Source organism: Apus apus, chromosome 3 (genome assembly GCF_020740795.1).
Source record: "Apus apus isolate bApuApu2 chromosome 3, bApuApu2.pri.cur, whole genome shotgun sequence".
NCBI classification, from domain to species: domain Eukaryota; kingdom Metazoa; phylum Chordata; class Aves; order Apodiformes; family Apodidae; genus Apus; species Apus apus.
This window is the reverse complement of record NC_067284.1, coordinates 43684945-43710182: the sequence shown is the minus strand read 5'-3', so window position 1 is coordinate 43710182 and position 25238 is coordinate 43684945. Positions and strand designations below refer to the sequence as shown.

At 42.6% G+C, this 25238-nt stretch overlaps 1 protein-coding gene across 4 annotated transcripts in view; it reads right to left on the bottom strand.

Moving 5' to 3' along the window:
- Positions 1-23191, bottom strand: part of KIZ (kizuna centrosomal protein) — a 46648-nt gene extending 23457 nt beyond the window's left edge. For 2 of the 4 annotated variants that reach the window (XM_051614324.1, XM_051614327.1), the window contains exons 1-8: positions 23073-23191; positions 18113-18175; positions 16899-17055; positions 13535-13627; positions 9153-9528; positions 6308-6545; positions 2272-2400; positions 1129-1293 (exon numbers count right to left, since the gene is read on the bottom strand). In XM_051614324.1, the coding sequence (XP_051470284.1) occupies positions 1129-1293; positions 2272-2400; positions 6308-6545; positions 9153-9528; positions 13535-13627; positions 16899-17055; positions 18113-18175; positions 23073-23158 (1307 nt within the window). In that variant the 5' untranslated portion in view covers positions 23159-23191. Of the gene's footprint in view, positions 1-1128; positions 1294-2271; positions 2401-6307; positions 6546-9152; positions 9529-13534; positions 13629-16898; positions 17056-18112; positions 18176-20874; positions 20922-23072 lie in introns of those variants that run through there. The other 2 variants (XM_051614325.1, XM_051614328.1) reach the window with 2 other exon arrangements.
- Between the last annotated feature and the right edge of the window lie 2047 nt (positions 23192-25238).

Sequence of the window (25238 nt, the reverse complement as noted above, 5' to 3'; positions counted from 1 at the left end):
GAAGTCACTCATGATTTCTGCAAATGTGGGAAGGATGGGCAGGGGCAATCACCATCACATTTATCCTCTGGGTCTGTCTTGGGATGCAGGGTTAGGAGACAGTAAGCTTTGCCTGCAGTCCCTGGGCTCTGTGTTGGGCAGACCTCACTCTCTCCATCAGGCACTCTGCTGGACACCCACTTCCCCAGGGTTGGTTGGGTTTTTTTTTTTTAGAATTCTTTGTAATTTTTGAGCAAAAGTGCCTTTTAACGCAGAAAATGTAATTACTGCAATCTTTCTTGCCAAAGATGTTTGTTTTTCCAGTTGCTCCAATGAAGTTTCACAAACAGAGGAGTGAATTCCAATTAAGTCCACAAGTGTTTGTCCCTAAGAAATCATTCAAGAAACACAACAATGTATTAGTGCTCACAGGCATATCAACCTCGAAAGAACCACCAGGTATGGATAACTAGACCATTCTTCAGTGCTCACAAGTGCCCCAATCCTGCTAACACTTGAGCACTGCTGAGCCTGTAACAGGGAGGAAGGTCTAGACAGAAGCTAAGTAAGAAAGAATGGAAATTGTTTTCATTACTGTATTAGAGACCTTAAAAAAAAAAAAAATCAGTTCTTGCTTGTCCTTGTGACACAAGCACAGGAATGAAAAAAAACATTTTGAATAACTGTGGTTTATTGTTTTTAAATGCAATAGGCATTCTGCTTCACAGAAAAATAATTTCCTTCTCAAAATTACACTCCTCACCCTTACGTGCCTGTGACTCGTGCTGAAGATCACGGAAATTACTGGCTAAGAGGTCCCTGAAGTTAATGTTTCCTCTCCTACCAAAGCAGCTTGGGTGGGAGGTGACTGAGCAAAACAGTGGGGACCTGGCCTGCCTGCTGCCTGGCAGAAGAGAACCATCCATGAATGAAAAGGAAAATAAATTAATTTGCTTTAAGTTCTCATTTTGAGTTGCACAGCTGTTGCCAAGATGCTTAAAGATCAGCACTTGGGCATCTTTATTTTCTACTGTGAATGGAGGGCTGGCCCCGGGTCTGCTTTCTCTGCACCAGAGACGCAGAGCAGAGTCAGGGAGGACACAACATAGTGTTAATCACACCCATGTCCAAGCTTTGTGTTTGCGATACCTGGTTTGCTTTTCGTCCTCCACTCTACCTTCCACATCAAGTGTTTCCTCAGGTAGGAAGCATCTACCCAGCGTGCTCTGTAATAAAGCCTGAAGCTGATGAAGGACGACTGCTTCACATTCTTCAAGGTCATCATCTTTCAGACTGCCAGCCCGATTACAAAAGCTACAAAAGAAAACAGGTATCACATGCAGCATTTATTTAAAGACCAGACAGCCAGCACTGGTTTGGAAGCAAAAGCTGTAACACTTCTAGATAATGGACTAACTTGTGGGACAGTCCAGAGGAACAAACATCCATGATGCCCTATGTGAAAAATAAAGAACAGGACAGGCTGGAGGGGCCAGGTTGGTTTGGAAACCTTTCCACCTAATTCCCTGAAAATCCTCTAAACATCAGGTGCTTATAAGAATTCTAATTTATGGAGGCTGGTGCAAAATTGTAAATAAAATTACAAAGCCATTCCCAGTTCTTTTAACTAAAAGGTTGTGCTGTGGAGGGACAGTGAGGCCACTCTCACCCTGGTTCTGTTAACACGTGGATTTTGGTGATTCTTTTTGCTCTTTTACCTCAAAGAGGAAGTTATTTTTCTGGTTATTGTTGTCAACCTCAGTAAATCATAGTAGCATTATGAGCTAAGGGGATGCTCTCTTTCTTGGGCATAAGTATTTACTTCATCTGAGGGACCTGCAGAGCAAGGCTGAAAAAAACATTACGTTTAGGCAAGCGCATTTGTTGGAGTAATTTGTGTATGTGCTTCTGAGTGCCGTATTTCAGCTCTCTGATGACACTAAAACGGTGGAAGGGGAAGGAGGCCTCTTAGCAACTGGCAATGTTTGTTTGCAGGAGCCCACTTGCTCTTTGCACTGGCCATTTGTCACCACAAGAGCAGCGTCCCTGGCCTGAGTCTCAACAGACTGCTGCAGAGCTGCTCGGTAACAGCCTCTCGCCATTGCTCACCTGAGCTCAATGAGAAGCATGTAAGTAATCAACAACAAAGTTATTACAAGCATTAACATCAGGCTTAAGGCAGGAAGCAAACAAGAACGAAGGGAGGGATGAGGTGAGGCACAGGCAGCACTGCCCTTCTCCCCGGTTCCTGCCAGGGTGAGAAGCTGCAGCGCGCCGAGATGCGGCACTCACCTGAGCAGCTCCACTGTCCCCATTGTCCCCAAGTGCTGGTAAAGTGCCCGGTGCTCAGGGCTCGTCCTCCCCACCACATCTTCTATCAGCTGAAGTGCCTGGGACAGTCCCGCCAGCATCCCACAGTGCCTGCAGGCAGACAGCAAACAGGGCTTGAAGCAACCGAGTTACAACAGGTATTTAAATCACATCCCCATCGCACCAGTTGGAAAAGCAAACACCCTCATTTTTATATCAAAAATAGCAAAAAACACATTGCTTGAGCTCTGCAGAAAGAAAAAAAAAAATAAAGGGCAGATGAGCAAAAAAAACCATTCAAAAATAGGCAAAGCCTGAGATGCTGCATTGAAATTACCCTGCCCAAACTAGTTTAATTCCTTCACCTCCACAATCAGAATAAATCTGGTGACCACCTACAGGTATGAGGACATAACTGGAACCTCAGAGGGGTTGTGATGAAGCTTCACCTCTATAATGATGCAAATTAGGACTTAAACATTGAAACAATACAGCAGGCTAATCCTTGAACTGGGATGTAAATGGCTATTCAGGTCCATCCCGGCTTTCTGCTTTGTTGGGGACTTTCCAGGCCAGGTCTCCCTCAGCTGGGTCTGTGCCCCCAGAGTCCCACAGGCAAAATAATTTTCTTTTTGCCTTTTTTTTCTTTGTGGAAACTGACATGTTTATACTGTTAACCTTGGTTTATGCTCCCTCAAGTGAAGAGCTCTGTGCACAAAAACTTGCATCATTTTTGCAATCATGTTATGCTATACTGAAAGCTGTGTTTTCCATTGGACTGTTGGGTAACAACGAACAATTAAGTGAGAGCTGCCGTGCATTTAGTTGAGTTTCCTAGACATTTAATAAGCAAAACAATGCCAGGGGGATCACATATGCAGTTAAACAGTGCTTTTTCTTTTCGCCCAGTCTTACAAACCCTGTATTTTAGTGGCCGGCTCGTTTCCCATTGTTTTCCTCCCACTGGGTGGTCCTTCCAGGGTGCCACTCGAGAGGGATACAATAATAAAAAGGGAAGGGGAAGGAAGGGACACCAACATAAAGAAAAACAAAATGTATGACAATCTGCAGCAGGCTACGGATCAGAGGTCAGCAAACAAGAGGTCCTTCTCTTTTACAGGTTGCTTCCTGGAAACAGTCTGATTAAGCTGACAGCTTGAATTATGTGTTACATTTTGTAATGCACAATCCATCTGTGCTAAGTCCTCTTCAATGCAGCTGAAGCAGCACAGGCATAAGCTCTGCCTTTTTCCACCCCCTCAGCACAGGCCTTAAAATAGTCATCATCTTTCTCTGCACTAATTCTCTGAGACCCTCTCCCCCCTTCCTGCTGCCTGGGTTTAAGCCCTTAAAGAAAGGGCCGGGTGCTGTAAGGAATGGTAAGAGGATATGGAGCCTTTCACCTCCGGTTCAGCTCCTCAGACCAACAAGGAGCTATTGGGGTGGCTTCACCTGGTGGGAGGGGCAGTGGGTGCCTTTACAAGCCAGGCAAGGCCTCACTCACCAGTGGGCTCTGGACTGCAGACCTGATGGGAAAATACATGGATCAGGCTCTAGCCCAGGACTGAGCTGGTGGGACATCTGAAGAGGTGTGTGTGTGTAACCTCTGGTCAACACAACCACCTAGCACTGCTCCAAAACATGGTACTTGGTTATTAAAAATGGTGTTTTTATGAAATAAGATAGCAAAATTGCAGCAACACGCTGTGATCTGTGACCGAAGCACAAAGCTAAATAACCTTTGACAGCAACGTCACCTTTCTTTGCTTATTAACTGGATGATGTTATTGTGATAACGATGCCTCTCGCTGGAAAAGGCAGTTGGAAATTAGGCTGAATTCACCCCAAAAAAGAATACGCCCAGCAAACACTTACTGTGGGAAGATAACCCCAAACTTAAAGAAAAACAAGCAACAAGACAATGGTATTTCTGCAGTAAGGTAGGAAAGGCAGTTTCTCCAAAAAAATATAAACTTGTGACTTCCTGACACGCGACAAGGATTTTGTTTTGCCTTTCCAGTGAGCTGTGATCCCTGCCCATAGGAGCTACTTTCCCCTCCATCACTCATACCGATTTCAAATGAGACACCAGAAGTGCACAAATGACCGAGCGATGACAAGACAGGTATGGTGCTTCATTTGGATGCCTAATCTGTAACACAGGTTCAGCAGGAAAGTCCAAGCTACAGATATTTCAATTTAGGCCAAGAAATACAAATAATTTTGCAAAATTTCCTCCTATTTCTTCAGCCAGTGAAGGAATTTCATTAGAGCGGACTGAAGGGACCTGTGATGTTACTGATTCTGTGTACCTGTGGTGTGGTCCGTTCAGACCAAAAAATCGAATTCTCATAGTTTGTGTAATTTATAAATTGAAATTAATGTACTAATTACTTGGAAACTTTCACCCAAGATTTTCAGCTCATGAATTATTTTGCAAGTCTCCAGTGTGCTTGCTGCATTTCACGAGCATTGGAAAGATGGACATAGAAACCCCATCAGTTATAAGCATAACAATGGAAAAGGCTGCTTATCCCTCCACAAGACCTTCCGTGCCTGCCATTTTCGAATTTTATCTGCATTTTAATTTTCAGGTAAAACTAATTAAAATTTGTATCCTTTCTACAGAAACAGCTTCCAGTGGCGATCCCATTTCTATGGCCTTGAAAAACAGAGGTATTCAGCTTGGCGTAACGTGAGAGGAAACCTCCACTTCCTGGTTTCAGTTGCGCTCTGCAGATAATGCAAGCAGTGAAACCTTTTGTATAATTTAGCTGGGCTTCAAGAGCATTGCACAATAGTTTCATCAGTTTATGAACAGTGAGACATCACTAGCGTCAACAGGGAGAGAACAAAAGGTTAAATTACCATCACTCAGCTATGACTTCTCCAGCAAAGGCAAGCACTCTGTGCAACTTCCCTACGAAGTGTTACGATTAACAGGTGCTATACAAAAGAAAAAACTGAGTAAAAGCTATTTAGATGTAAATTAGATGGTATTTCCATAGCAAGCAATGGTCTGATGCAAATGTGAAATGATAAAGTTACAGAAGTGTATATTGATGGCCACTAGTTTCTGTTCAGCTGTCATCTATTAAAATACAAACTAACATTGAAATCAGTACCCAAGATCATGAATACAGGAAGAATGCATGCATGAAGCAGATTAAAAAGCTGCAAACAACCAAAAAGGAACAAAAATCCAACCCGCGTAAGAGCATTCCGCATTTTCCAGGGGTAAAAATGCTGGTTTCCTTTGTAGATGGTCTCTCCCCAACATACAGCCACCACCTAACCACCCTATCTAGTTACCTAGTTAACTGCTCCAGCTAGGAGCATTTTGATGTGAATAGTGCCCACATAAGGTAGGGAGACCCAAGGAGAGCAGTACCCACTGGAATACAGCAGGTGCTATCCCCATGAAGGAATGACAGCAGTTCGTATGGGAGCAAAGCCAGTCCTCTCATGCAACCCGGGCAAACCCTGTGGACCATCTCATAGTGGGTGCTGTCCCACTCAGGCCAAAAATCCAGCTGTAATTGATACTACAGATGATATCCTGTTATTGCAGGTATTGTTGGTAAGAAAACCCCATGACCTCCATGAGCCGTGCATCTGTGTCACACTTTCCTCGTATTTTCTCTTGTTCTCTCTCTGCTATTTCCAAACAAAATGCTCAAGAAATGTAACCAACTGGAAATTTTAACCCCCACAAAAGACACTCTTCAGCAAACTAGAAGTACTATTACATACATTTGTTGAAATAAGATTTGTGAGCATTAGAGAACATCTATTAAATTTTAAAAACAACTCAACTTGTTGAAGTCTGACTGGATTGAGTTACCTGAAGCCATTTAACCAGTAGCACAGAGGTAGAAAGATACTAAATAAATAGGTAAGAAGTTTGCCCATTTGTATGGGAGCTTTAGTCCCCTGCATCAACGCAGATGTGAAAACAGCCTCCAGGACAGATGCTAACACATGAGTACTGGCAGAGGGAAAACACATTAGGACATACCTTTCTGGTGATGAGCTGACCAAGGGCTCCTCCTGTGCTGCAGAGGGATTTGGTGGTTCCAGTAAGGAGCCCTCTGCATTCTGGGCATCCCAGCTGGCTCCTGGAGAGGCTGTTCCCTGCAGCACATCAGCAGCACTCAGCATCACCTCTTCAGCACTTGCAGGGACTGGGAGCTCAACACTGCTCTCCCAGCTTGCCTCCTTACAAGCCCACTGATCACTCAGGGAAGCATCTGGTGCTGTAGAAAAAAAAACAAAACAAACCCACAACCCCCCCCCTCAACATTATTCCCAAACATCAGGACCAAGGAGTACATGGTAGTGTAGGGAATTAAAATAAGATTACCTATGCTGTTAGTTCACCTCTTTCACTTAACAGGCATGGCTGAGCATCCCTCTGCTCTCCCTTCCCTTTGGTTAAGAATGGTTAAGGTTGGAAAGGACCTTAAAGATCATCAGGGTAGTGATGAAGGTAGATCTGGGAGTCCCTGCCCACAGCCCTGTGTCCTTCCACACTGCTCTCGCAAGGGGGAGTCCGGGGAGGCTCCAGTCTTGTGGGTCTGCAGCTCCCGGTGTGTGGGAGACAAACCTGGCACTCCTCAAAAACCATCACTACTTCACTAAACCATCTCCAAGGAACGATGAAACAGAAGATGGAAAACACTTTTCTTAGGGGGAAAAAAGTGCACCTGAAGAGAATACTATGGTACACATTTTTTAACCTGGCAGAAGTACATGCCTGGAGGCTTTTAAACTCTGCACATTAATTGCCTTCTCTAAAAGAGGAGAGTACAGGGCTGAATCCTTTCAAAGATGACCAATACATGCTACTTATCTTTTTATAGAATACTCAAAAGTCAATGGACCAGCTAGCACTGTAACAAATTAGTATTGTTATAGAAATTCCCACTTTTTCATAAAATTCACCATGGGTTTAAATAAACCAGCATTCACACACCTGCTAACACTATGGCACCAACATTTCTGCTTGTCTTGGTCACGGAGTTTCAGTGGAACCAAATCACTCAAGATTTATGCCAAACAGTAGCTGGTGCCAGGATGGACTCTCTTAGCTTTGTTTCCAAATTTGTGAAGCGAGTGTGTGCAACATAAATGTCACTACTGCACTTGCTGGAAAACAAGGATGGAGAGGAACAGAGGTTTTTTTCCCCAGTTTGGGGGTGGAGAGACAGGGGCCATTTTCTTGCTTTGTTAACCTGAGGGAAATGGGATTTGCTAACTCCTATGCTTTGTGCTGGCACTGCTGAGCAGCAGCCAGGAAGCAGCAGGAAAGGCTGGTGAACGCCGTTCTGCATTGAGCAGGCAGCACTGAGCTGAGCTCTAGGTACAGCACAGCCCAGCATCTTCATCAGCTGCCAGCACTGCAGCATTTAAGGTCAGGCTTAGCAGAGCTGAACAAGCCTGTTCCCTCCAGACATTCCAAGCAGGACCGCATTAGCCTGTTCACTTTGCAACACACATTTGGCAGCAGACAGACATCAAAAGCCCCCCAGGCAGTCTGAGGTGATTACTGTGCCATTTGACAAAAAAGCTTGTTTTGATTTTGAACCCAACTATACAACTTCTCTGAAGGCAGAGATACTGCATTCCAGAAATTAAATGAGTATTTCCTTCCCAGACACGATGCTGAGCCTTCCCCATGGGGAGGAACCAGAGCTCCAGGGCTAATGGAAGCCAGGCTGGACTGGTCTCCTCCCAGTGCCAGCAAGGACAGACTTCCATTAAAATGAAGTGGCAAATGCATTAGATGAAAGAAAATGAGAGTCAAATAAATTCCTTAAAGAAAAAGGAATGGAAAAAACCACACAAAACCTCAAGAAAGAGGATGGCAGGAAAACCCCAAGAAGTAGCACAGAAGATCACCTGATCAGGATGTCAGCTTTCCCCTGTAAAGAAAACCACGGTCATTAGAGGAGAGCAGGAGTCCCTACATCACTAGGGTTGCAATCAGTTTCCATAATAAATAGCTCCATTTTAGCAATTGTTACAGGGCTTGGAAAACTAGCTTAAGTTGAAAATTGCTTATGTTAGCTGGCAGGGCAAGGGAGAGTATTTCTGCAAGGTTTTAAAAAAAGGAATAAACTGCTACTTAGTGATAAAACTTTTTCACTGCAACTTCAAAACCACATTCATTAGCTTACTTCAAAGTAAGTTACCAAGCCAGTACAACAGGAGAGAACACATCTTTCCAAGATAGCTGTGGAATGAAGTAAAATTAAAAAGAAAGCTGGGAATTTGGGACACAGCCTTCAACGAAAGTGCCTCTTGTTCCAGAGCAAGAGAATCTCAGCTGTGAGATCTGCCACATCTTTCCCAGGAAAGCTGGGAACAAGGCAGAGCACCACCACTAAGTAGGAATTAATCCAGCCACACATGGGGGCACACCGATCCTCAGACTACATTGCCAAATCCCATTTTCCTAAATGGATGAACTACTGCGCACAATTGTTTGAGGGAGAAAGCAATTGACTCAAAACAGAAGTGACGTGCTCTGCTGGTGAAGTAGGTTCACATTAAAACTCCTAAAATGAGGCTCAGACTACTTCAAGACAACCGTGGGCACAGCAGTGAAGAAACCTTCACTCCAACGGAGAACCTGGACAGGCTGCACACCCAGCAAGCCCTTGCCTGTCCAGAGGAGTGCTCTGGGAGGAAATGGAGTCAAAAGAAAACAAAACAGAGGAAAAAAAAAAAGTGCTGCCATGCTTCAGCCATGGTGCAACACACAACAGGGGAAATTGGAAGCTGAGGGTATCACTCTGGTTGGGTCAAGTGTGCCCCAGCCAGCCCCAGGAAAAGGCAGGCAGACATATGTCCCACCGTACCTGGGATGCTTCCCTGCAGTTGTTCCTTCTTGGGAGTGGCCAGTTCAGGATCAGAGGCTGAAGAGGTGAGATACTTGGAGCCTTCCTCACTGGCTGCCAGGTCCCCACATCTTGCTGCTCCCTCCACTGATGCATGACTCTCTAAATCAGTGATTCTGCTCTCTTTACCAAGTCCTCCAAGTGAGGGAGAGCAGGAAGGCAGGCCAGATGCCACACTGCTCTCTGTGGGCTGGGGGGGCGTTTGCCAAATGCTCAAATCTCCAGTAGCTGAGACAGCTGATGTGTGGTGGCCCATGAAGACTGTTCCTGGATGATACAGTTCTCTTAGCACAGCTGCCCCGGTGCTAATTCCTGCCTGTCTTCCAAGCCACGCCATCTGAAAAACACAGGTGGGAGACAGCTTAAGGAAACAGGCAGCATGTTGCAAATGGAGCTTCTAGAGGATTGCATGTTGATTTCTGGAGAGAAAAGTGCAGCAGAATTAAAATATTTTGTATAGTAGTATGATTACACAAACACTTGGTATGCATTTCTTGCACCCTGCTCCAAAGAACCTCCTCCTGCCCCTCTTCTCATGGTCTTCTCTAGAAGGCAACAGAATAAGGAAGGGTCCTCAGAAAGTCTGAAACATACAACTGCCATCGCTGACTTGTCTGTATATCCAGCTTTGCTCACAGCATGTCAACAAAGCAAGTAAGAATGATGCAAAAAACACTGTATTCATTGTCTTCCTTCTGCTCTTTCCTGTCAAATAAGACCAAAGAGGAAGAACGACTACCCAGCTAACAAACTTGAAGATTAAATAATTTTCCACAAGGCTACTTTTGGCACTAAGCAGAAAAATTTTAAATGGCACTTTCCTTCAAGAACTGTTGAACTTGCATAAAAATAGTTTTAACAGTATAATCACACTGCTTCTAAATCCCAGTGTTTTCATACTTGCCTCTTTTTCTTTGTAAACCTACTCAATCAGAACTATTTAGGAGGAGTGGCTACTGCCACCACTACTACTGAAAGGTCACCACCAGTTTATGCAAAGCCAAAATTGGCTATTGTAATACCACTGTTCAGAATAAGCAGGGCTTACTTTTCAGCCCCAAATCACAGCAAGACAATTTACAGTCACCTCCATACCTCTCTCTTCTTTCATTGCCTGACCTCTTCCTACCATACAAAGTCAGCTGCCAAGCCCAGCTTAAAGGAAACAAAGGCATCTTGTCTAGTCTGTGACCAAGTTTCATTTAAAAAGCTCAAATTCCACATAACAAGAAGCAAAACAAAAAGCCATGAAGTTATTTTAAGAAGGAGTAAAGGTTTGCTACTCACATTAAGTTCACAGCTTATTCCATCACCACTGCTCTCAGGTTCCCCCTAATTACTTTTCAGGTCTTGGATGTCCTGCTTTAAAATACACCTAGCAAGTACATTATGGATTTAGCAGCTCCTGAATGTAATGTTCCAAAACAAATGCAATTCAAACAGGTACAAGTGCTTAGCAGAGTCATAGCAGACACACATCTCTAATAAGCTCCTCTTTGACTGCAAGAAGAAAAACATCTCTTCCTTGCCTCTGCATTCTTAAAACAAAAGTTTGGCAGAGAACATTCGTCTAGGAACTGGTTTTACCACCAAAAACAAAATAGTGAAAATGTGTTGATGACTCACCTGTAATAGTCAACAAAATGACTGAACTTCATGTCACCCTAGCTGGGAGTTAAACAAAGTCTCTGCACAAAGCACACCTACAACATTTTGATTGTGGAGTGCAGGCTCCCCACTTCTCCTTCCACTAACAAATAAAAGTTTTTTCTTATTTTCATTAAAGTGTTTAAGAAAGAATGAAGATGATAAAAAAAAAAAGCACACATCCTTCCATTAGGACTTAAAAAAGGACCCCATCTCTCACTGCAGCAGACCAACACATGAAAGCCAGGAAAGCAGAGCCAGAGGCTTGTCCCTTCCAGCTGCCAGGTGTTACTCTCACCTGGTGGCACTCTCTTTCAGGGAAGGATGCTCTGCCACTCAGAGGCACTCCTGGAGGGGGCCCTATGCCCTATGTCTGAAAGATGCACAAGTCCAAAACCTTCAAAAGACTTCAAGTGCTTTGAAGTTGAAGCAGTCAGATTTCATTGCACAAAGGTTTCAGAAGCCCAGGACATACAGCTCTGCCAGCGGAGAAGGACCTCTTCAGCACAGGACCTCTTCTCCCACTTCTAACACCAGACTGCCATTACACTGGGCTTCAAAAGGCTGGTGCTCAAGTCCTTTCCATGGAGAATTGTGATTTTCCAGACAAACACTGTTTGGGTATTTGATTTCTGAGCTTAAGGACTCCCATGAGAGTCCAAAAGGGTGCATATCCCATGGCTCAGAGAAACATCAGATATTCACACTGGCATTTTGGGGGATACTGATCACCTCTAGGAGATTGTTCTTTGATTGTCCTGCTTGGTCTCCAAGATGTATCACCAACAAGGTTATCACTCGATCACTGGCATCCTGACTAGCCTGAAGAAAACCATCACAATACCAGTGCTGGTAAATAAAAACAGTTCCCAGCTGTTAAAACCCACATCCTGGATATACCACTGACTGACTGCACATGTTGCTATGACTGATTCCCTGCCACATCACTGAGAACAAACTCTCTTATTTTAGACAATAAGAATAAGAAAATTTTAAGTGAGGTGAAGGTGGTGGGAATTGGGCACCATCAGCCTGAAAAAAAAAAAATCGAGTTACAGAGTAAGATTTGAGACAATCACATAGACGAGGCAGAAGGATGCACAATTTAGTTGAAGTTACCTTTGTATTTTTATGGGGGCAGATGAAGAGAGGAAAGATGGGGACAGGGGAGGAAAGAGTCCACAATCAAGCAGTTAAACGTAATTCAACACAAAGTGACATATTTAAGTGTGCATCAAGTTCTTGTACTGTCCAAAACCTGCTAACACTTTCTAAAAATCTAAGTCTCTGTAAGCCTCTCATGTTCTAGTATTTATGTAAACTTCTCCATAGGTTAGAAAGCATGTCTCCTACACCAACTGCTTTTAATTGAAGAATCTAGCATTTAGAAAAAGCCTCACCTTTTCACACAGGTCTGAATTAAAAACATAATTCACAAACTGCTGGAGGCCTGCTTATATAGGTCAAGGTTGCTTGGGTTCATTGCTTTGTATATTACAGTTGAAAGAATGTTGTAAATTCAAGGTTTTTAACTTTTTAATCTATGGGGAAAACTTCCTATAAACTCAGATTAACGACTGCTAATGCACTGAAGAAAGAAAACTGAAAACCTTCCTTCTACTATAAAAACAAAATAGTGTGGCCTCTGTTTCTTTTCTGATAAGAGTCTTAAATACCAAACATTTAACTGCATAATAACATTTACTGGCAGCCAGGCAGCCTGCTTAGCAGATATATAAAGCAGGTAAAAGGAGAAAAAGTTAATTTCTTGGCTGAATGATTCCATCGGTAGCTATAGGGCAAACTAGAAAGTCTTTTAGTAAAGTAGCAGTTGATTCTTCTATCAATCTGCAGCACACATACTCTTCCAAGGAATGCATTAAATATGAAAATCATATCCCGTTATCATCTGTTCCCAGCTTTCAGCCCAGTAAGCTTTTCTTAATGAATGCTGTAGCCTAAGGGACAAGCATGCTGTTGGCTTTTCTGAATAATGGAGTGATGCGACCATTCCTGCTTATTACAATATCGACTAGCTGAGGGGGTTTCACACATAGTCACAAGTGACTACTCTTGCCAGCATGCTCCAAGTTATTACAAGATGTTTTCAGACATTTCATCTAAAAGAGCTTTACTGCTTTTAGTGAAGAAAACAGCGATGGTCTTGAACTGTATCATTTATATGGAGATAGGAGGAGGGATTAGAAGCCTGCATTACTGCAGATATATAGCAGAATATATTTAAGTATTCCTTGTCAGTCTTTTTGTCTGTTACTTAGATAGGCAATCTCTTTTTGCTTCTTCTGAGAAAAGGTCACAACACACAAAATTATAAATACATGGTATGAATTCATGGCTGCATTTCTAAAAATGTCATTCATTAAAAATATTTCCTCCTTGGTCAGACCATTTTCACACTATTTGGTATAGGAAATATAAAAACAACACAAAGATTAATATAAACAGTTAAAAGTTCTCCCTCCTTTCTAATTCCAGTTCTTTGGTTGAAATAATTGCTCCTTTTACCCAAGCTACTCTACTTCACTCAAGCGCTAAACAATAGTTCACACTACAAACTCTACAACAAAAATCCCCACGCTGAGACTGCTCAGCAATGCCTGGCTCTTCACATGGCAGCTCAGAGGAAAGCACATCAACGTAATAAAACACATTTCCCCCCACTCCTTTTGCATTACCTGCTCCTTGTGTTCTTCTTCCTTGTCACCTTCTGCTGACAGGTTACGCTCTTGAAGCGACACCGCACTTCTAATTTCCCTGTCATACCATGCCTAAATGTGAACAAATCCGTTTCATTAAACTGAAGGAAAAAAAAATCCCCCACCATAAATCAACAAATACTACTTGGCAAATTGTGCACTTTTAAATGTAACGTCCCAGCAGCATTTTTTACTTGGACTATAATTAAGAAGTCAAGAGATCCCATTTTCTCTTATTTTTTCCACTCCCCTGAACAAGCACACAATCTTCTGCAGGTTTTTAATACACATTTATTAATTCATTAATTCATTCACATAATCTAGAATCCTACAAAATAGTAATAACTTGTTGACTCAAATTGATTTCACCCCAACTAGTATTTGTAATGTCAAATTATTTCTGCTGTCTCCAGACAATGACTCAGCCGCTTTGGGATTAAATGAGCTTTAGAATTTGTTTTCCACACATCATCTTACAACTCACTGAGCTATTGTAAGGAAAAATATATGGCAGATGTTATAAAAAGCAACCCAGCATGAAAGGCAACTTGCTGTAGTGTTACTAACAAACAACTGCATAAACTGTCTGCACCTCCACTACATTGTTTAATTGACCAAATGTAATGCATTCATAGGAGGACTACTGCTTAAGAGCCAAGCACATGCAGCACCTATAATTAATCCTGTTTGTTAGTAATTGTAAACCCCAATAACAAGTTACATCGGCCTTGAATAAAAGCACTTCAACACCTATTCTGCATCAGGTAATATGTATGCAAAGAAATCTTTAAAACAATTAACCAGCTTTGCACTTCATTCCAGTGGTGCAGTCAGCAAGTCTGCTATTTTCCAGAGAACAGAAGCTGTTCATAAAACTGTAAATGTGAAATTTTAAGAAACAAAAACTAACCGCACTAGAATTAAAAGATGCTCAAAAAAACCTCAAATGTAACTACTGGATTTTTCTGAAGGCCCAAGTGAATTTATTTAAGAGTCCTAAAAATGACTGGATAAATTGCAGACACACAAACATAGAAAAAAGCCAATTTCTCAAAACAAAAAGAAGTTTTGTCAGATACAGCCACATAATAAACTGTGTACATAGTAATGACAAAGCGCTCCTAAAGGGCATTCTCTATCTAGAAAAAAAATGAAATAGTAATTATTTACTTCTGTGTACAATAGATTAAATCATTACACGCTCCATAATTCTTATGCAATCCGCAGCAAGGGGGCTTTTCATAAATGTAGCATAGAGAGCATAATCTGTGTGCTGCTCAACAGCTCACAAAAATATAAGTCTAACCTGGCACAAATAAAATGAATGGCACAGAAACATCAAAATGGAAGCCATGAACCCTGCTTGCTGATCTACCCGTGGCACATCTGTGACTCACATCAAGATGTTATAACCAACCATGAGGCAAATTGGTGTGCACTGGCAAGGATAAAAATCCTTAAAACCAAGAGAGGAGACCTAGCATCATGACACACCCTCAGTCCTGCCCTGCTTCAAACAAAAATTTTATTTAAAAAAGAAAACGGGGAAATAATGCATAGACCTCCAGGTACAGTCTTGAAACTACACATTAAGTTGAAGCAGGGAGAAGGTGCTTTTCTTTCAGTCCTGTATCACTGTTATCCAAGGGTGCTGCTGCACATGCACATTTTCTAGAACTCGGACTCAGGATTTTTCTAAGTCTCCTGTAAAGAAGATCCTGTCAAAGTCTTACTGTCTCAGATCAAGCTATGTGTGTCCCTGAACACATGAGAGGAAGGAAAACAGTACACCAAGAACACTGTTCCTGTTTTAATTCAAATTACATTTCAGGGAAATAAAAACAATCACAACTGGGTTTTAGACACCCACACAAAAATAAGTGCTGTGTCAGAACCACATTGCAGAGGCTTAAAAAACCCCAAGTAACTTGTTTCCTTCCCTCCTTTATTCCATCAAGTTAAAAAAGAGGAGGGACAGAAACAGCCCTTGCCACATATTTCTGAAAAATGCTGCTGCTCATGGAAAGCAGATATAAACACATTTATGCCTCTTCAAAAATCTGACTTCATGCGTTAGTGGCATGAGCAGATGCCACAATTTTATTTTTTAAAATCCAAGATAGTTACCAATCTATACCACTTCCCAACATTTCAAATTGTTCTTCAGTGAATAGCAAGAAAACATATTATTACAATTCAAAAATCTTCTGTGCTTGGCTGTTTCTTACAGTAGCCTATTAAACTAAAAGTACATCAGTCATAAGCTACGATAAAAAAAATATACTGTCTCTTATAAATGGATCCTGATAGTTTGTTTCAAACATTAAGACATGCAGAAATCTCTTTACTAGGACAGAGGAGCTTCATCTTACTTCTGCATTAACTATAAAAAAATACAATTGCAGCTGTTGAATGGTCGCTTTCACTTTTTTCATTCTTTTAAAATGTAATGGCTATGCATGCATGCCACAGTAATTTTTTTAGATTTGTAATTTCAAAACAGAAAAAGCATGTACTAGTTTGACAGCCCCTTTCATAATGATATTTCCTAGATAAATCACTAAAGAGGGACCTCAGAAGTGAAGTTCAAAATTTCCAACTCTGACAGCACATGGTTCAAATCTGAGTAAACGCACAAATGTTACCAAAAGCCAAGATCTGAACAATGCAACAGGATGCTGGAGGGAGCAGTGCTTTCTCTGACCACTCCTGAAGTATTGCTATATGACTGTTATAGAGCTAAGTGAGTCTTCACTGTATCTCAGCTTTAGTCCAGATAATTCAAACAGAGTAATTTGTTGTAACTGAAGTCATTTACTCTTACACTTCCTCTGCTGATGAAAACAGAGCAGCAAAGTAAGCATGGGGAAGACTAACTATGGCTATTTAGGGTGTTCACACCAGCAACATGTATTCACCTCCATTAAATGTATTTGGGTATTTTTAAGTCATAAAACTCTTATTAAATACTGTCTTATAACAACTCAAGCCTTTTTTGTGTCCTAACCTAGACACTGCTGGTTTATTATCTTATCGCTAACACTCCAAATACATGATCCATTTCCACATTATCTTGGTTCTCCCTCACTTCCAAGAGCCTCGGAAGCAGAGGGCACTTCACAGTAGACCAAAAGTAGAGTTCTGTGTTGCTGACTACTCTGCAGCTGCAGGAGTTTCAGTTCATTTCAAATTTCCAAACATTACCACTTTAGGCCCTTCAAAACACATGATGAGGCTTCACTAACATCTGAAGTCTTGACATGCATAATACTCAAGACAAAAACAATTTAGCAACCCTGTAATACCAGTAAACACTAACATATTAAGTCTTATAGAAAGTTACTTCCATCTTCTGAATCATCCCTGAACCTGAGGTTCTCATATGAGCTTCAAGTCGGTCGAACTCCTTTAAAAAGGTCTGGTTTCGCAGAAGAGCTGCTTTTTGTCGTTCATCCACTTCTTTCAAGTATTTTTTCAGCTTCATATATTTTAGCTTCATTCTACAGGGGAAAAATAAGCTGTACTTAGAGATTATGAAATTAAAACAAACACATCTATTACAATAACTTCAGACACATCCATACTGACACTTATGCAGGAGATGCCCCCCCAAACAGGAGCAGACACATTCTACTGCACCACTGTCCAAAGCTACATCTGACAGGATAACTTCTATGTAACTTCAGATGTAAGCAGGGGGGTGGTGTTCAAAAGGAGAAAAGTCTCTTTAAAAACTCTTGTAAGTTTGTTTCAAATTGATTACATTTTAGTCACTTAGATCACATTAAATCAAAACAAACTGTATTTAGAAGAATGTGCTCTGAAAATCATACAAATGGTAACAACCAGGCTGCAGTTTCACCACTGCTTTGAACCAACCTAAATCCATGCAGCACCAAATGTAGCATCACAGTCCAAGCCTTTCTTTTTTTGTGCCAATACTACCTGCTGTGTGGCCACATGGCCAAGTAGGCCAAGAGTAATCCAGCTGAAGATCAAATTAAAACTCCTCTGAGGAAAGGAGCACTGGATAAGACACTTTCCATACCTCCTTTGTTGGTTTGGGCTTGGTTGTTTTGTTTTTGTTTTTTTTTTAGATTGTTGTTTAGGGGTTTTGGGGTTTTTGGTGTGTTTTTTTTTTTTACAGATTGTATATGCAATTTACATTAAATAGATAATGAAGAAACAATCTAAAGAACAAGACCAGAACCCAGAATATCCTTTAGGACTTCCTAAAACTGTCACACATTCTAAGACCCTAGAACTTTGTAGCACAAACTATGCTACAGTGATTTTACAAAAGTTGCAGCAAACTAACTTGTATGTTAGTTATTACTAAGATTATAACATTTCAGTATTAAGAGAAGAAGGTAGTTATGTTATTGCTGAACTTATTTCATTGCTAACTTAGATACATGAATCTTACATTTTACCTAACATATGAACATAAATTTGTCATTAAAAAAATCTTAAAGAGAACTTTCTAAAAGCTTTCCATGATACCCAAGTCTGTAACTAAAATAAAATAAGCTATAAGAAGCTTTTAAATAGGCTTACAGGTATGCATCAGATTTTCTGTATTCTACCAGTTTTCTTTCTAATTCCAGCCTTCTGGCTTCACTGGAAGATAATAAACAAAACATATAAAGACAAAATTATTTCACAATTCTCAAAATGCAATAAATAAAGCATTTCACAGAACATAACCTTTTTCTGAGTAGAGAGTACAACTTGGCTATATTGGTAGTCTTACAGGCTGATCTGGCAGTCAAGCTTACTCCTCCCAAAAAAAAAACCCAAATCAAAACAAAAAACAACTTCAAAGCTTTTACTTTTCTCTCTGTTCCTCACTGGAACAAGCAATTGGTTGTTTTAAAGGGAAAAGATGCCTACATTTGTATATAGCCACACAAGACCCACGAAAATAGCCAGATATTTCTGCCCAGCCAAAGTTGCTGTTCCAGTCCTCTTTCTCCAGCAGCTCCTGGCAGGGTTCTAAGCCTCAAGACTTGCAACCCACAAGGTCATCTGGTCCTTTTTTCCCCCTCCAAGTCCCTGAGCAGACCACATTCCATGCAGGAAATACTAAGCTGAACTTGCTCAAATGTACACCTGCCTAGAACTTCTCATAGCAATGTAAAAACACATTAAAAGATTTTTAAAAATCCCAACTCTTTCCCAGCTTACAGACTCAATGTGCTATCCAAGCATTTTAATTAACGATTTTAACCTAAAAGTCTAGTGAATGTTTCACATTTTTGCATTAAAGCCAAGTACATCTAGAGATATGTTAGCACTACCTGCCAGAACTTACTAAAGGGTAACACATATAAGTAACCTTCAAAAATATTTATGGCTGTGAAAGTACTATGGGGTCACGGGTATCTGCCAAAAGCAATATAAGGGCGTATGTCCATGGGGTTGATCAGATGGCTTAACAACAAACTTTATGCCTCACCTACAGTCTTTTTCAAAGAGATTCTATTTTCAGGAAGAGAGAAGAGTAAAGCTGATACTATTTGATGATTATAAATTGCATCTAAAGATAAGTAACCATTTCATGAGCAAAAAAAAAATAATCAATTTTTAAGACAGAGGCTTCCAGTAGAATGACATTACAAACCCCAAAATAATCAAAGCAAGTATCCTAAGTTGCTTATTGAAGAATCTCAAATCACTATTAGCCAGGAAGGCTGTACACGTGCAAGTGATGAGACCTGATCCATAAGCTTGCCTGTACCTGTGTGGCTAGGTGTGCTTATCTCTAGATTTGTGTGCTCCCCTACAAACATGTCTCTGTCAGAGGCACTCACATTTGCCTCCTCCCAGTTGTCCTGCACAGAAGAGAGCAAGAAAAAAAACACAACACACAACAACCAACAAACCTCCTGCTTCTTAGTCTGAGAGATCAAGATCAAGGCATCCATTTTACACATCTGATCCTGCCACTGTCTGAAACAAGATTAAGTTTTCATGTCATGCATGCAATTTAAAAGCTACGCTTCAACTGGGATCTCATCCTTTCAATTTCCTTTTACATGACAGACAGCTAAGCAAAAGCAGATTTCAAGATCTCATTTTTACACTTCTAGAAGTAATTTTCATGACTCAATGAAGAACACTGATATCCTGATGGATGTAACAGCCAATGGACATGAACAGCCATTGGCTCCAACACTATTTCCCATTCTCTGATACCAAAGGTAGCACATCACACTCCTTAGCTCCTGAAAGACAACCTCCTCTCTACCAGCATGGTTTTCCAGTATCCCACTCATTAGTCTGCTGCAGCTATTTAGACAGCACACAAATACCTAAGTAAGGTCTTCCCAAGGCAAAGTAAAGTGGTATAAAAACCATCAGGTAAGAGCCACTCAAGCATTTGAGTGTCACGGTTACAGATGCCTAACGAAGCTACTGCACAGCTCAGGGTGTTCTGCCACACAGCTCTGCCCAAGCACCAAATTAGGGGCAATCAAGACCTCCCTTGTGGATATGCTTGCCCAGGTTCTGGCAAAGTTCCAGCAGTTTTGCTGTGTCAGTGGCAGAAGTAAAGCTTGAAGTAGTGCAGGGATCACTCTGGCCACTCCACTGCACCACCACCTCCTTTGTTACACGAGAAAACAAAGCTCTTGGCCTACACCTTCTACTTGTTCATGCAGTTTTGCATTAGGCTGCAGTGGTTTAAACAGCCAGATAATAGTCTTTTTTCTTAAATGGGCAAAAATAGCACACTTCAGAACTTCTTAAGGATCCAGGTGGCTCATTTTCAAACAACCCTGAATCTTCAGTCTACAGAGAAAGAGTGTTAGTTTGGGATTTGAAAGCAGAATTAAAACTCCCTGGTCAACCACAAGCTCTAATCTCTGGCATTTAACCAGGAATCGATCTGCAGTGATATCTGATCCCTCACCTCTCATTTAAAGCAGCAGGACTGAAATGCCTCAGTATTTTTTGAGATACCAGGCCTTAGTCTCTCTGGGCTTTGGTTCCACATCCATAATGTAGGAATAACAGTATTACTGTGATAATACCCTGTTGAGATAAGTACATAGAAAATTGTGCAACACTTGGGCACAATGCAATCTTCCCATAGAAGTAAGAAATACTATTTTTACTGTCGTTTTCCTACACCCATCTGACATTAAATCAACCGTTGAGCACTGAGCTGAATCAACCTCATAGCCTGGAGCCTGGCCGGAGCCTGTTGAAGCCTTAGCCAAGCATGCTGGTGTCCTGGGCAGGTTAGAGGAGTCCTGCTTTGCACCACGTTCTACACACAAACTGGTAACAGCGGGTATTTCTGAAATTAATCCTACCTGGTTTACATTCTCTGCTCATGACATTCCAGTATTTGTTTACTGCAAACTGCCCTTAGCGTGAAGGATCTGGCTTCGAGGTCTGAAAAGCCAAGCTAATTGCAAAGTTAGTCACAGTGTTAAGTACAGTACTTAACTATATCATTCACTTACTTCATCGCCCTCCCCAGCTCAGCTCAAACACTGCCTTCCTCACCAGAAGCGGCTGAAGGTTAAGTGCTGAATAACCACAACATGTTCCTACAAAAAACAGAAAGCAAACTCTCTACCCCATTTCACTTTATTTTAAACACCTCTATAATTCTGCTCACAACACAGATACCACAGAACTATACACGCAGTAGTTTTTATATTTAGATTTCAAAGTGGGACTTTAAAAGCTGAAATGCTCCAGTGATTAAAAATAATGTTCATATTTTACACTTCAAAAAGTTGTTTATCTAAAGGGTATCATTTTGTGAAATTCTTAAGAGGCAACTCCCTCTGCAGCACCATGCCCAGAGGCAAGAGCAACGCACAACTTGCATTCTGGCATAAAGATAACGCCTGGTTGGTGAACACCACCTAGTAGAAATACATCTTTTATCTTATATTTTAAAGTACATAGAACAGAAGTGTACCAGGCAGAAAAGGTCTATTTATTGTCACAAACCCTGTGAAGCTGGGTCTCCAGAGGAAGCACAGCTCCTGCAATCCTGCCATCTGCCTGCCTGTAATTCCCCTTCCCCAAATAACCTCTGAATCTTTTAGTGCAGCTGAACTAGACCGAGGAGCTGACACCTGAAACTTACTACGTTCCCAGAGGTTTCAGAAGGGCTGAAAAGGGGGTAGTCCATTTGTGCATTGTGATCTCAACCCTAGCTCAAACAGAGAGACTACAAAAGAGGTGGCCAAACTTCATGCAGACCAGGCTCTTGGGAAGCACAAGACATCCCTGCTCCTAACAGGAGTGATACCTGCACACAATTTAGAGCAGCATGCAGCCTAGAACACTCGGATTTTAATGTGTCTTGTCCATTTTTGTAACGGCACAACTTCTTTAAAAATTTCTATACAAAAAACCTACATGTTGTCTATTCTTATGCAAGTTATTCTTGTTTTGTTTGCCAGTCGCCTGCCAGAGCAGACCAGGACATTACCAAAGACACACACAACATTTTTGCAAAAGCGCAAGTTAATATTCTCACCACCATGGCCTTATTATTTCTGCTTATACCAGTTCTGAGATGCTACAGTGACACCCAGAAATCAACGTCTTCTGTACTAGACAGAAAAGAGGTACTGCTTAAAAAAGGGCCTCACAACAGTATACCATCAATGACCTCGAGATATTTCCTCGGGCCGGGAAAAAAGAAGTGCTGACACCCATTGTGGGTACTGCAGTGAGGAACAGGCCGGGAGCAGCACTCATTGCACAGAGCTTCTGAGGACCAACCCGGTGACAGAGATCCCCCAGGCCACACACCTCCCTTTCTTACTGACGGTCAGACCCACCCGTGAAGCACCCACAACCTGAAACGCCTAAAATAACTTTTTTTAAAGACTAAAACGACGTCTGTCGGAGAAACATCTGTACACGCCCATTCATCGGCTATCCAGCTTTGAAACATCAGCATTTCTGTTGCTTGCCTGAAGTGAGAAGTCAGGTTGCACACGCTGCCAGGAGTGCTGCCGAGCCGCTCAGCCCAGCCGTGCCCAGCGCTTCCAGCGCTGCCCCCTGTGCCAGCACGGAAGTCACGCAGCAGGAGGCCCAAAACCACGGCAGCCAGGTACGGCCGGTGAGCGAGCCCCAAGCACCCTCCCCCTGCTCCTACCGAACGACCACAAGATGATAAAGCAGAAGGAGGTGACAGAAGTGCCCTGTCCGAGGCGACGCTGGGGAGCCTGGACTATCCGCCCCACGCCAGAGAACACCCCTCCCCCCCCCCCAGGCGTTAACACCCCACAGCACCCAGCGAAACCCACGGCATTCCCGCCGGGAATGCGGGAACTCGCCTCCACCTCGTCCCCCTGGGGGCAGAGCCCTCCCCCGAGGCACAGGGCGGCTCACCCCCTCGGCGGGGCGGCGGCTGACAGGAAAGCCCCCTCGCCATGAGGGGCCCGGCTGAGGGGCCCGGCGAGACGCACCGGAACCCCTCCGAGGCGCGGTTCGCTGCCGGGGAGCGGCGGCCCGGCGCAGAGCCGTGCGGTCTCCTCACCTGTCGCGGAGGCTGTGCAGGAGGCTGCCGAGGCCCCGGCGGCCGGGCCGGGGGGTGCCCGAGGCGGCCGGGCCGGGCCGGCTCATCCCGCCCTGTTTACGGCGGTGGCCAAAGCGACGGCGGCGCCTCCCGCCCTGCCCCGCGCCCGCCCCGCCCCGGAAGCGGCCCCGCCCTCCGTTGCCATGGGGACGGGCCGGGCGGGAACCGGGCCCTCCCCGGGGGCTGCCCCTCAGGCGGTTTTCGGCAGTAAAGGCGCTTTTTTCTTTTTCTTTTTTTTTTTTTTTTTTTTAAGGCCTTTGATGGCTTAAAAGCAGGAGTTGTGGAAGGCTCTCCAGTGTTGCCTTGGAAATTTTCAGCCTATGTTCACGGACTCGAGAGGTTTAAAGTGTTTTGTCCTGAATTATTACTTAAATCTGTTCATACGTTATTATAAGATACGTTAATGTAGGTGTTTATATTGGCTGTGGTGCCCAGTCAAGTCTCCAGGCTGGTGCTGAAGAGACCTGGGCCTGTTCAGGTATCTGGGGTGAGGAGTAATTGCAGCGTCTCTAGAAAAGGGGGGAATTGGGACCTGGGAAGGTGCTAGGATATCAATTCCAAAAATAGTTGGGAGTTGCTGAACAGTTACAGTAACAGGGCCCCACTTTAATAATCTGTTTTACTGAGTTCATTGTTCGCTATGTTTTTCAGGAAAAAACCTAACCAGAAAAAACAAATGTCTTCTTTTCAGTTTGTACAGAAATGAAACATCTCAATAAAATTCCAAATTCTTCCCCCTCTGACTTCACCTCTGTCTAGCTAGCAGAGCTCAGTGATGTCCTGTCACCAAAATCCATCCACCACCTTCCTTGATGTGTTGACATCTCCAGCTGGTAAAGGATGGGGAAAAGAAAAAGACCTTTTTTTTTCTCATGTTCAGATAAAAACGTAACATCCCTTTGAAAGGAAGTTGCCAAATGAGTGCTTAGATTCCAAGGCCCCAGTAAAGACAGTTCAAATGCGGTGAGGGTATTTGAATTTAAGGAGAAGAAACGCTACATCAATAGACAAAATTGCAGATGGCTATGAAATGCTTAAGCATAATTAGAACAGCAATCAGTATACAGTTAGTACGAGATCATCATCATCGTAATTACCCTTCATTAGAACTTCTGTCCGACCGCTGCCACATGAAAGCATCAGCTGTAGCTGAGAGGTAGTCATAGCAATCCTCAGCCACGACTGAGGACACAGATCAAGCCGCGTGCTGGGTTTGGGAGGCTCAAAAGCATCAGGATGAGGTCTCAAGCTTCCATGGGCTGTGGGTCAGGGTTCCCTGGCCTGGTTCTGGTGCCATCCAACCGTGTTCCCAGTGTTCTTTAACACTTTCAGCCTCAAAGGTGGATAAACCAAATTTAAATGTAAACTAAAAAGCTGTGCTGAATTGATGTGGCAGTACTTAACAGACCCCAAATAAGCTTCTGTCACTTGAATAACCATAGCTGCTGTCTGGCTTAGCCTTTGCATATCCACAATAAATAACTGGCTCAATAAGATGCAGGAGGCTTTAGCTTGTGTAAGGGCTTACATACTCCAGAAAATGCATAGGCAAAGGATTTGCAGATTTGGAAGTGTTTTATTATTGAATACACATAAAATGTCTCACAATATGAGATGTACTGTTCTTTGTTGAAAGCAAAAGCATGTTACAAGACTTCCATCACGGTGCAAGTTCACATCTTCACAAGAACTGACAGCTGAAATCTGAGTCTCAGATAGCCTCGGTTTCCAAAGTTGGGCATTTTTTGGCAGCACCACAGTTTCCCCTTTCTTTTAGAAATTTGTGGGAGGAAAAATGGAGCTTTGGGACTGTGGACACCATCCCCTGCCCTCCTTGAGAGTTACTTGCATTCTTAAGACTTTTCCAAACCCCTGGTATCAGCATGATGATCCTGCTCAGTCCTGGTGGCAGAGAAAATGGGAATAAAAAGGTTTTCATGGCTGCTTCATCATTAAATTGCTTTTTTTTCCCCCTCAGAAGGTCCCTCATAGCAGGTTTCATAGCAAATAGCTACATCAAAATAAATAGTCCCCCACTTTGACACTGAGGTGAGACACTAAAAACTTGTTATTTCAAAATGTCATCCATGAGCTATGCTCACATATTTTGAATGCATCGCTGATTGT